The 13,446-nt window shown below is 36.8% G+C and overlaps 1 protein-coding gene across 1 annotated transcript; it reads left to right on the top strand.

The window, feature by feature from the left end:
- The first annotated feature begins 577 nt into the window (after nt 1–577).
- On the top strand, nt 578–9,631 carry LOC148584108 (uncharacterized). The gene is made up of 3 exons (XM_088518741.1): nt 578–1,226; nt 8,889–9,133; nt 9,221–9,631. Exons 1-3 carry the CDS (start codon nt 578–580, stop codon nt 9,629–9,631), a joined length of 1,305 nt encoding a protein of 434 aa, XP_088374867.1.
- The last annotated feature ends 3,815 nt before the right edge of the window (nt 9,632–13,446 follow it).

Here is a 13,446-nt window from a genome sequence, read left to right as displayed (position 1 = left end):
GACAGACAACAACTCGCTCCCAAGACGGGAGACATCTATGAGGTGAGGAACGATGCTGAATTAAGGGAGGATTTCAAGGTTCTCAGGCGTCAGTTTGACACTATGGTCTTAAACAAACCAGTGAATGTAGTAGATATTTACCAAGTTGATGCATGCGGGTTATATGATAGTCAAACGCACTTCACTCAAAAACTGCCCAACTCTGTCAACAGAGTACCCAACTGAGCAAGTCAATATCTTCAATGAGTACAGAAAACCCACAACTGGACCGTTTTCTGAAACTTATAATCCAGGGTGACAGAATCACCCCAATTTCTCTTAGAAGTAGAATCAGCCATTGAACCAGGGAGGTACCTCCACTCAAACGTAGAATCAGTACCGGCCATCTCACCAAGCTCAACCGCCTGTCTATCAATCCACCACTCAAGTGCCACAGCCTGCACCACAATCATCACTAGAAGACATGATAAGAACACTCACGCAAACTGTTAATCAGTATGAAAATAGAGTAGAAAGTTGTCTTCAAGAAATAAAAGGTTTCACCAATCAAACCGTACAAGAGTTAAGGAATTCCAATATGGCTAACAACAGAGACATACAAGAACTTAAGCAGGTCATGATCAAGGTAGAAGGACAAGTTGGTCAGATAGCAAATCAAGTGGGGGAAAGAGAAAGAGGGAAGTTCCCTAGTCAACCTGTGCCTAACCCAAAAGGGCAATTTGTGATTGGAAGTTCCTCTGCCTCTACGCATGGTCAGGAGCATATACAAGCCATCACTACTTTGAGGTCAGGCAAACAAGTGGATAATCAAGTGGTCATGCCTGAAGAGGCCACTGAGGGTGTAGAAGAGAAGGAAAACCTGGACAAGCCTGCGGAAGACAAAGGACCAGACATTACAATTCCGATTACTGAGGATCCTTCCAAAAAGTATATACCCAAAGCTTCGTATCCAGAAAGATTGATAGCGCCTAAGAAAAGCTCGAAGTTCGATGATATTTTGGAAATGTTCAAGCAAGTGCAGATAAACATTCTATTCCTAGATGCCATCCAGCAAGTGCCTTCTTATGCCAAATTTCTGAAAGATTTGGTCACCATCAAGAGGAAGACGAACGTCCCCAAGAAAGCTTTCTTGACTGAGCAGGTCAGCATTATCTTGCAATACAAGATGCCTGTAAAGTATAAGGACCATAGATGTCCTACCATTGCTTGTGTAACATCCCCAGCCCGTTAAGGCTGAGTTTGCCACTTTTCTTCTTTTACAACAAAAATTCTTGTAAAGATCTATAAGGTCTATCAGAGTACTTGATTTTAAAAGATACAATAAATGCGTAAAACATTTTTTTTTCAAGAGATTTTATTACAAGCGGAATTAAAAAACATTAGATTTTAGTTGCGGAATATCATATCATTACAATAACTTATATGAAAAGACTTTGAAAATTAATAATTATTTCCACCCCATTCCGGCCTCCTATTCCAGCATCCTTTCTACCTGAAAACAAGAAATAAAACTGAATGAGCCCAAAGGGGCCCAGCAAGTAAAATCCATAACCATAAATAGTTTTACTCCTTGTTCTCAGTTTTGAAAATCGTTTTCACAAATAAATATACATCCAGCCATAATAATATATGTACGTACGGTTGCATCTCCCGTAACATATACATACTATTACATCTAGTAATAAATCATCGTTGTAAATCATCTTTATAAATCATCATCATAATGCATCATTATAAATAATCTTTGTAAATCATCTTAGCATATCTTCGTTAAAAACATAGTATCATTTTCTCATAATAGGGCCCATGTACACTATTACCCCTGTGCACGAGGGTTGCGGGTCCTTGTGACCATGGCACTGAACTGTGGCCTCAGCCATGCCCGACCGTCAATTAACTCTTTTTCTTGGTGCACTCAACGGTCTGTTGATGGAATACCACCTTCTGGCATAGCCTCCTTCAGTGGTTTCGCCTCCATCCGAGTATCGGTACCGAACTCTTTCTCATTCTTACTTATCTTGGGGCCAAAAATACTCTCCTCCATACATGTGCCCTCATTTCATAAACATTTATCTCATCTCTTGTACTTTTCTTTGTACTTCTTTTGATGCATCTTAGGGCAACATGTAGGAGGGTTTATCATCTTTTTTCTTTCTTATAATCATCATCATTTCTCAACTTTCTTTTCTCAAAATTGAAACATTTTCAAATATAAACTTGTTGTACTTAGAAAGCGTTTAAATAAATAGAAACTTTCTAGATAATTCTTTTAGAAATCCTTCATGCATGCAACATAACTTCATAATACATAAATAAAATAATCATTTACAATTTACTAAAGAATGAATAAATAGTATGACATGAAGTAATTTTAGAAGGGGTAGTGAATTTACTTACCTCTAGACTGAAGCTAGAAGTGGTATGAAGGAATCTAGTTGCTCCAATATGACTAACACCACTAGTATATCTTTTGAAACTACTTTCTAAAGTCCGCTATCTCTTGTGTTCTTTCTTTCTTGTAGCGCTTGGTCTCGCCCTTTCTCTCTCTGTTCTGAGTAAACACTCTTAGAAAGAAGAAAGACCGAGTAAAAAGCGGAAGAAGGAAGAATATATGCAAGAGATGGGAGAGGAGATGAGTGGTGAAAATACTGAAGGAGAAGAGCTCTATTTATAGGAGAAAATCAAACACTATTCTACCTTCAATTTACAATTATACCCTCATTTTACTATTTCACCAACCCTATACTATTTCACCAACCCTATACTATTTCACCAACCCTATACTATTCTACCTTCAATTTACAATCATACCTTCATTTTACTATTTTACCAACCCTATACTATTTCACCAACCCTATACTATTTCACCAACCCTATACTATTCTACCAACCCTATACTATTCTACCTATACTATTCTACCTTCTTATTCTACCATCCTTATACCTACCATTTACTATCGTATTATTTCACCAATTACCATTCTCTAATTACCACTCTCATAAATTTCCCAAGAATTAAAATCCTTAGCTACAATGGATATTAAAATAACATCATTATCAAAATAATCTATTTAAATAGCTTTGAAAATTCTGGGGCACTACAATCTTCCCTCCTTATTAGAATTTCGTCCTCGAAATTAAAACCTATAATATTATCGTCCAATCTTCAAGTTGAGGGATTCAGATTTAAAATATTCCTTTCAATCCTTCATCAGAGCCTACTTTCTTTTATCATATTGAAATTTTATCTCCCTCTACTATGAGTAAATCTTATTCACAGTCTAAAATCTTGATTTCTGCAATCATTCATCAATTCACACTAAAATCTTACCTCAAAATCTTTTCCATTGTTTCTTTCCAACCTCAATAACAACAATCGAGTTATTCATCAACAGTCTACAATCAAGGTTTAAACATCAAATTAATAAATCATGTGATCAATAGTTTATACCTCCAAACATCATAGTCCTCATTTCAAGCCTGCAATAATTTTCTCGATCTAATTTAATCAATTTATCAAAAAGGTGTAAAATCATTCCTGCCTATATTCTCTTTAGTATCTCAGTATTCTCAATCATGCATACGAAATTTTAATATGATGCTCTATTAATTATTAACTTCTCACCATCATAAACCTGTAAAAGTAAATAGCACCAACATTCAAACATCATTACATGAATATACCTCAGGAGTGACATCATAATTCGATTCATTCTAAATACACAACCGTTTCTATTTTCTCATCCCAACTTTGTGTCGATGCTACAATATTAGCGAAAATCTTTCAGTACTACATCTTTACTTGATAAATCATAACTCAACAATAGAAACTCGTAATTATGATTTCAACTCAAACGAAATACACGATTACATCAAATGTAAGATTCTCATCCATTCTTGACTAATACATATTGTGCTTGCTGCGTTCTAGAGATGAAATTGATAAGCAAGCAAAGTAGGATATGGGTAAGTTTCCAGGCTGGAAGTTCCAAAGTACACATGCTATAATTTCTCTCCCTTGGGTCTTGCAAGGTCAAGAAGAGAAAAGAGAGAAAGATAGTCCTGTTGCTTTCTAGAAATGAAGATTTGAAAAGCATTTCAGGACATGGCATGTATGTGAGACTTTCAAAATACCCACATCGGATGCTCTCTCTCTTCTGTCATTTACGAAGACTGAGAAGAAAAGAGAGATATTTAGCCTGAGAAGCATGATCAAGGATAATCTTGCTTCCTCAGGACATGATCAACGATAATCTTGCTTCAATGGTTTTTTTTTTAGAGTATAAGGAGTTGGGTTTGTGAATCAAGTCGTGAGGCTGCATTTTTCTCTTGAGGATACGCTCAACTAGGAGGAAAAGTCGAGCTTTCATTGTATGGAAGGTCATTAGAAGATTTCAGGTGAAGGAGTATGATCAGAAGGCATGCGTTGCAATGGAGAAAGATGTGTGAACTTATAGGAAAGATTTCTGGTAATGAACGAGCGCGTGGTGCGCGTTGGCATGACAATTCATTCAGTTGCCCACGCATGGTATTCGAAGTCGTTGATTGAACAGTGGGTTTGAAAAATGAGCTCAGTCGAATTTATGACAGGAGACAAGATCCTACTTCCACGGGATCTTTTGACAAAATTTCCATCGCGGCCCGAGGTCGCCTAACGCTTTGTTGTTTACTGTTTATTTCACCTGAAGTGAAAAATTTCTTTAAGGCTACTCGTCTGCTGCTTCCAGAAACTTCACAAAAATTTCATCAGTTCCTAACGCTTACTCTCTTTTCAATACTTCATCTCTCCCAAATTCTTCGTATTCTCAACTATTTTTCCTTACTCTCCTAAATATGGGAGCATCATCATCATCCGTTAACAACCTCGATTTGAATGTTGCTCCTGCAGCACAACCCATTGTTATGCCTGACGTGCAACCGGATGTGCCTGTTGTTCTCCCTGAAGTGTCTGCTATTCATCCCGTCGTACCTGTTACACACCCTAATGAACCTGCTGCATATCCTAACGTATGGCAGCCAACTTTTGTCTTTGACAATCGTCCTATCACTATTCACGATTCTGTCATGCTCCATGATTCTACTGCTGTAGCAGTGGCCAAAGGTTTCGTAATTCCACGGGATCAAACGTTCTTAGCTGATAGGTCGGATACTGATGCTATTAATAATTCATTGGCATTCAGTATCCAAGGTATTGCTTCAGTTTCTGACATGGCACAACGTTTGAGTGCCAGAAATGTTGAGCTGAAAGTCTCAAGAAACCAAATCGGGGTCTTACAGCGAATGCTCAAATACTACAAACGAAAACACGTGGATTTGAAGCAGGAGAATACTCAGCTGAAAAAGATGGTGTTATCTTACGCAGAATACTTGAGACCAAAGATGCTAGAAATGGAGAAGAATACCGAACGTCTCCAGCGACAGCACGAAAAACTCCGGGTCGATGTTCAGGGGTATTGCAAGTCTCTCCGCACACGCTCTAGTCAGGTACCTCATTAGAAATAAATATTCTCTTTGATAATTCAATTATATAAATATATACGATTCTCTCATACTAGGTTTTCTCTATGCAGAAATAATTTTCCTGGAGCAGCTCTGAGGAATCATCTGCTCATCATTACCACGTGTCTCTTTATGCAACAAATTCCCTTTTTTTTTTTTTTGGACACTGGTATGTAATATTATAAGGAGCTTGTTCTCCAAACATTTCTTTTCGTAATCATTCAGTGCTCATTCAATATTCATTATGAAATCATTCTGTCATTATAATAACTTCCTTTAAACAAACAATCTGTTTAAAAAGTTAATCAATCAATAAAACATCTAAGTATGCACCATCACATGTTATCAACCTCTAAAATACCTTAATATCATTGAACATATATCTTATAAGAGAAATTTAGATCATGTCACTATATTATATCACTGTATTATATTGTCTTTCAACTCTTACCTTTATGCTTCAATTTACCTCAAGAATAATAATCCATTATCTTTACTTAGTAAAAGAAAATTATATCAAAAGCTTTGGCATGTAACTAAAATTTCTCATAATTTCATATCCACTAATGCCTCAAAATTTAAATATTATCCACAACCTAGGAGCACTAATTCATCCTCAAAACTTTAAGCATCACTTCAATATAATTTACCTTAATTACAGAAAACCTAACACCTCAAATCCTAAGAATCACCTCAAAGATTTCATGAATTGTACCTTAAAGTCATCACAATCATTCGAAAATATCAAAATCCTTAAACCACAACTTTATATCTCAAAATATCTTATAGATTCTAGGGTATACCTTATTTGCATTTATCCCTGCAATACTTAGGCATTCACTTCATGCCACTACGTAATCCTTATTCATCAATCCATATATTATAACATCAATCATAGTATCATTATTGTCATCAACCAAACCTTAGCCATTACCAAAAACTCATATAAGCTCTTATACCATTAATTCAGTTCAAGAATCTTTTCACAACTGACATCCATAAGATCATTCGTTACCAAGTCACTTACACAATTTGTTTCACAACCTAAATCAATAAAACCATTTTGTCACCAAATTAATTTCACAAATTAGCTCGCAACCTAAATCTATAAAATCATCATACGATTTTTAAATCATGATCAATAATCTTTTCTAAATCCTCGAGACACCTTAAAATATACCCTTATCAATCGATACTCTAGAAAACTGCCGCAAATCCAAATAGGCAGATACTATAGATCACAACCTATCTATAAAATAAAAATTCATCTCCGTCATTAACATGATCACAATAATAAAATCCTCCAAATTAATCACACTAAGATGATTTTTTTTTTTTTTTAACAAAAAAAATAACCATTAGAAAAATGCTCATGCATCATTTATTAGAGACCACATAACAATGCACACTCTACTTGGCCGGAATGTGGCTTCTCATTAACCCCCCAATATTTTTTTTTTTTTTTTTGTTTTTTTTTTTTAAAAAAAAAAAAGTCTGCCAGAACCTTATAACCTTTGCTCTGATACCAAAATTGTAACATCCCCAGCCCGTTAAGGCTGAGTTTGCCACTTTTCTTCTTTTACAACAAAAATTCTTGTAAAGATCTATAAGGTCTATCAGAGTACTTGATTTTAAAAGATACAATAAATGCGTAAAACATTTTTTTTTCAAGAGATTTTATTACAAGCGGAATTAAAAAACATTAGATTTTAGTTGCGGAATATCATATCATTACAATAACTTATATGAAAAGACTTTGAAAATTAATAATTATTCCCACCCCATTCCGGCCTCCTATTCCAGCATCCTTTCTACCTGAAAACAAGAAATAAAACTGAATGAGCCCAAAGGGGCCCAGCAAGTAAAATCCATAACCATAAATAGTTTTACTCCTTGTTCTCAGTTTTGAAAATCGTTTTCACAAATAAATATACATCCAGCCATAATAATATATGTACGTACGGTTGCATCTCCCGTAACATATACATACTATTACATCTAGTAATAAATCATCGTTGTAAATTATCTTTATAAATCATCATCATAATGCATCATTATAAATAATCTTTGTAAATCATCTTAGCATATCTTCGTTGAAAACATAGTATCATTTTCTCATAATAGGGCCCATGTACACTATTACCCCTGTGCACGAGGGTTGCGGGTCCTTGTGACCATGGCACTGAACTGTGGCCTCAGCCATGCCCGACCGTCAATTAACTCTTTTTCTTGGTGCACTCAACGGTCTGTTGATGGAATACCACCTTCTGGCATAGCCTCCTTCAGTGGTTTCGCCTCCATCCGAGTATCGGTACCGAACTCTTTCTCATTCTTACTTATCTTGGGGCCAAAAATACTCTCCTCCATACATGTGCCCTCATTTCATAAACATTTATCTCATCTCTTGTACTTTTCTTTGTACTTCTTTTGATGCATCTTAGGGCAACATGTAGGAGGGTTTATCATCTTTTTTCTTTCTTATAATCATCATCATTTCTCAACTTTCTTTTCTCAAAATTGAAACATTTTCAAATATAAACTTGTTGTACTTAGAAAGCGTTTAAATAAATAGAAACTTTCTAGATAATTCTTTTAGAAATCCTTCATGCATGCAACATAACTTCATAATACATAAATAAAATAATCATTTACAATTTACTAAAGAATGAATAAATAGCATGACATGAAGTAATTTTAGAAGGGGTAGTGAATTTACTTACCTCTAGACTGAAGCTAGAAGTGGTATGAAGGAATCTAGTTGCTCCAATATGACTAACACCACTAGTATATCTTTTGAAACTACTTTCTAAAGTCCGCTATCTCTTGTGTTCTTTCTTTCTTGTAGCGCTTGGTCTCGCCCTTTCTCTCTCTGTTCTGAGTAAACACTCTTAGAAAGAAGAAAGACCGAGTAAAAAGCGGAAGAAGGAAGAATATATGCAAGAGATGGGAGAGGAGATGAGTGGTGAAAATACTGAAGGAGAAGAGCTCTATTTATAGGAGAAAATCAAACACTATTCTACCTTCAATTTACAATTATACCCTCATTTTACTATTTCACCAACCCTATACTATTTCACCAACCCTATACTATTCTACCTTCAATTTACAATCATACCCTCATTTTACTATTTTACCAACCCTATACTATTTCACCAACCCTATACTATTCTACCAACCCTATACTATTCTACCTATACTATTCTACCTTCTTATTCTACCATCCTTATACCTACCATTTACTATCGTATTATTTCACCAATTACCATTCTCTAATTACCACTCTCATAAATTTCCCAAGAATTAAAATCCTTAGCTACAATGGATATTAAAATAACATCATTATCAAAATAATCTATTTAAATAGCTTTGAAAATTCTGGGGCACTACAGCTTGCAAGATTGGTGACAACCGAGTTGAAAATGCTCTGTTGGATTTGGGGGCTAGTGTAAATCTACTACTATGTTCAGTATATGTTCAACTGGGATTGGGAGAGTTGAAATCCACTTCAATTACACTTCAGTTGGCCGACATATCTGTGAAGGTTCCAAGGGGAATTATTGAAGACGTGCTTATCAAAGTTGATAAGGTCTACTACCCTGTGGACGTCATCATCTTAGATACAGAGATGGAAAATGTAAAAATTCAAGTTCCAATCATATTAGGGCGTCCCTTTTTAGCTACGGCTAATGCCCTAATCAACTATAGAACTGGAGTCAAGAAGATATCATTTGGAAACATGATAGTGGAGCTGAACATCTTTGATATCTGCAGGCAACTATTTGAATATGAGGAGGTCAGAAGCACATGCTTAATTGAGGAAATAGTAGAGAAAACTGTCGATGAACCAAATATTGAAGACCCCTTGGGAGAATGCCTAATTGCATTAGGAAGTGACATGGAACTGGACACATTATTGGAACAAGCTAACGCCTTGTTAGACTCAACTCCTGAGATAGAGACAGAGACTGTAGAAATTACTTTGACATCGTCTCCTAATCCATCTTCATTAGTAGCTGAGCCTGTCAAGCGGGAGTTGAAACCTCTACCAGACACGCTGAAGTACAAGTTTCTGGATCCTACAGAATCTCTACTAGTGATCATTGTTGCCGACCTGGATAGTGATCAGGAATAGAAGCTGCTAGAAGTTTTGTGAGTGCATAAATAAGCAATCGGGTGGTCAATAGAAGATATTAAAGGAATCTGCCCTGCAGTAGTAATGCATAAGATTCATCTGAAAGAAAATGCTAAAACTTCTTGCGAGCCACAGAGACGGTTAAATCCGGCCATGCCAGAGGTAGTTCAAGCGGAGGTAATTAAACTTCTGGATGCGGGAATCATATACCTAATCTCTGACAGCAAATGGATGAGTCCTATTCATGTGGTGCCGAAGAAGACAGGGATCACAGTTATTAAGAACAAGGAAAATGAGTTGGTCCCCACTCGTGTGCAGTCAGGATGGGGAGTGTGCATTGACTACAGGAAGTTAGACGTTGTGACAAGAAAAGACCATTTTCCTCTACCTTTCATTGATCAGATGTTGGAGAGATTGGCAAGCCATGAGTGCTACTCTTTCCTTGATGGTTACTCTGGCTACAACCAAATTCCACTGGACCCCGAAGATCAAGAGAAGACTACTTTCACTTGTCCTTTCGGTATGTTTGCCTATCACCGTATGCCGTTTGGATTGTGTAATGCACCCGCCACTTTTCAGCGGAGCATGATCAGCACCTTTTCAGATATGGTTGAACGTCACCTAGAGATCTTCATGGATGACTTCTCAGTCTTCGGTTCATCATTTGGGGAGTGTCTACATCATCTCACATTGGTGCTGGTATGGTGTAAGGAGAAGAATCTAGTTCTGAATTGGAAAAAATTCCACTTCATGGAAAAACAAGGAATTGTTTTGGGGTTTGTAATTTCCCACAAAGGTATTATGGTTGACAAAGCTAAGGTTGATTTGATCTCTAACCTTCCACCCCCACGGACAGTTAAGGAGGTTCGGTCGTTTCTGGGATCTGCTGGGTTCTACAGAAGATTCATCAAGGACTTCAGCAAGATAGCAAGACTTCTATGTAATCTACTGGCAAAAGGTGTTCCTTTTGATTTCAATGACAATTGCCAGATAGCCTTTGAGATTCTTAAGAAGAACTTAACTTCTACACAAATCATTCAACCACCTAATTGGGGGGTTCCGTTTGAGATAATGTGTGATGTCTCCGATTATGCTGTGGGAGCCATTTTAGGTCAGCGAGTAGAGAAAATTCCACATGTCATATACTTTACCAGCAAGACTCTGAATGATGCACAACTCAACTACTCCACCACTGAAAAGGAGTTGTTGGCTGTAGTGGTTGCTCTGAATAAGTTTAGATCTTACTTGCTAGGGTCTAAAGTCTTAGTCTTAGTCTACTCAGATCATACTGCGCTGAAATATCTTTTGTCAAAGAAAGATGCTAAATCTCGTCTCATCCGGTAGATTCTATTGCTGCAAGAGTTTGATATTGAAATTCGGGACAAGAAGGGTTCCAAGAATGTGGTAGCTGACCACCTATCCAGGCTGGTTGTGGACTTCAATGAAAATGCTGTGCCGATTGCTGAGACATTCCCTGATGAACAACTTATACACATCTCTCAAATTACTGCACCATGGTTCGCAGATATTGTGAACAACCTTGTTACTGCCCAAATGCCATCACATTGGGCCAGGCAAGACAGATCAAAATTCTTGGCTGGGGTGAAGTACTTCTTTTGGGATGATCCTTACCTGTTCAAATACTACCCAGATCAGATTATAAGGAGATGCATTCCTGAAAATGACCAGCAAGATGTCCTATCTTTTTGCCATGATCATGCATATGTCGGCCACTTCAGTTCTAAAAAGACCGCCGCAAAGATTCTTCAAAGTGGATTCTATTGGCCCTCCATCTTTTGTGATGCCTGTGCCTACTGTTCAGCTTGTGATATATGCCAGAAGTTAGGGAGCATTGGAGGAAGGAATATGATGACGTTGAACCCGATCCTTATTGTGGAGTTTTTTTATGTTTGGGGCATCAATTTCATGAGGCCTTTCCCTAATTCTTATGGGTATCTTTTCATCCTTGTGGCGGTGGATTATGTTTCCAAGTGGGTGGAGCCCATTGCATGCAAGACTAATGATCACAAAGTTGTGTTGCAATTTTTGAAGGAAAATGTGTTCACACGTTTTGGGATACCACGTGCCATCATCCGTGATGGGGGGAAGCATTTTTGCAATCGATATTTTGAGCAACTCATGAAGAAGTATGGCATTACTCATAAAGTTGCAACTCCCTACCATCCTCAGACAAGTGGGCAAGTTGAGATATCCAACAGAGAAATCAAGAGGATATTAGAAAAGACGGTGAACCCGACAAGGAAGGACTGGTCTCTTTGACTCAATAACGCTCTGTGGGCATACCAGACCTCATTCAAGACTCCAATTGGCATGTCTCCCTATCGACTCGTGTATGGCAAGGCTTGTCACCTCCCTGTGGAATTGGAGCACCGGGCTTATTGGGCTATAAAGTAGCTGAATTTCAGCTTCACGAAGGCTGGTGAGCATAGGAAGGTATAGCTTGATGAATTAGAAGAATTGAGGAATGATGCCTACAACTGTGCCAAGCTATACAAAGATCAGATGAAGAAGATCCATGACCAAAATATTTTGAGAAGATCATTTGAAGTTGGTCAGAAAGTCCTCCTTTACAACTCACGTCTACATCTGTTTCCACGAAAGCTCAAATCCCGATGGACTGTACCATTCATAGTGCGTGCAATTTCTACTCATGGAGCCGTCGAAATCGATGATCCTAAGAATGGAAGTACTCTCAAGGTCAATGGTTAGGGGTTGAAGCCGTTCTTGGAACTGGAAATTTCAAAGAGTTAGGACTTGCCTTTGGAAGATCCTACGTCGTCTACTTAATCATCAGTGGTGAAAAGTCTAGCTGAAGACGGTAAACTTAGCGCTTATGGGAGGCATTCATTTTTCTTTGGTATTTTTAGTCATTTTTTGTTGTTGTTTTGTTTATGTTCATTTTTGTTTTATTTTTGTGTTTTTTAGGATGGGTGTTGTCACGAGTAAGTTTGGGGGTCGTCTCTTTGCTCACTCTGGTTCCTTGTACCTCTTGGTATTGTATTGCTGCCTACATTGAGGACAATGTGTAATTCAAGTTTGGGGGTATGGAAGAACACTTTGTCTGTTTATTTTTGTTCTAATTTGTTTATTTTTTCTTATTGTTTATTTTTGTTCTTATTTGTTTATTTTTATTTGTCATTTTGAGTTAAAAAAAAAATATATTTTGAAAAAAAAAATAAAAATTATGCTATGTTGTTGTCATATTTGAGTTAAACTGTAACTGTGATTTGCATTTCATTAGCTTGCTTAAAGGGTTGAACTACATCATTATGTCATTAGGAATCTTAGTCCTTTGACTTATTTTTGGGTAAAAGAGATTTCACTTGTTTTGAGATAAATTTTTATGAGCACATTAGCATGTTTTCTATGAGGTATGATGTTTGAGCTTAAGCTTGTTCTCTTTGAGATTTGTTGGATGATCTATTGATGAATAACCATTGGCTTACAAGATATATATATTAATAAATAAATAAATAAATCAAAAAAAAAGAAGGAAAAAGAAAAAAAAAAAAAAAGATCATGTTGAGTTTTTCACTGAGTAACCAGACTTCTTGCCTCATTAAGCATTGAGTGTTCGCGTCAAAAGGTGTGAAGTTCAATGTTGATTTATGATATGGCTAGTCTGGCTTCGTAACCTTTTTTACTTAAATTAATAAGCCCTTAGGGATGTTTTACATTTAGTGCCCTAAAGCCACCTGGCTTGGGAGTCATTGGCCTAACACTTATTACAGAGGTCAATTAGAAAGCTTAAGGGAGTTAGACATTGCAGAGTCTGTAAAAAAAAAAATGCATAT

Source organism: Corylus avellana, chromosome 8 (genome assembly GCF_965113065.1).
Source record: "Corylus avellana chromosome 8, dhCorAvel1.hap1.2, whole genome shotgun sequence".
Classification (NCBI taxonomy): domain Eukaryota; kingdom Viridiplantae; phylum Streptophyta; class Magnoliopsida; order Fagales; family Betulaceae; genus Corylus; species Corylus avellana.
Note: the sequence above shows the minus strand (reverse complement) of the source record. Positions and strands in the feature narration are given on the sequence as shown.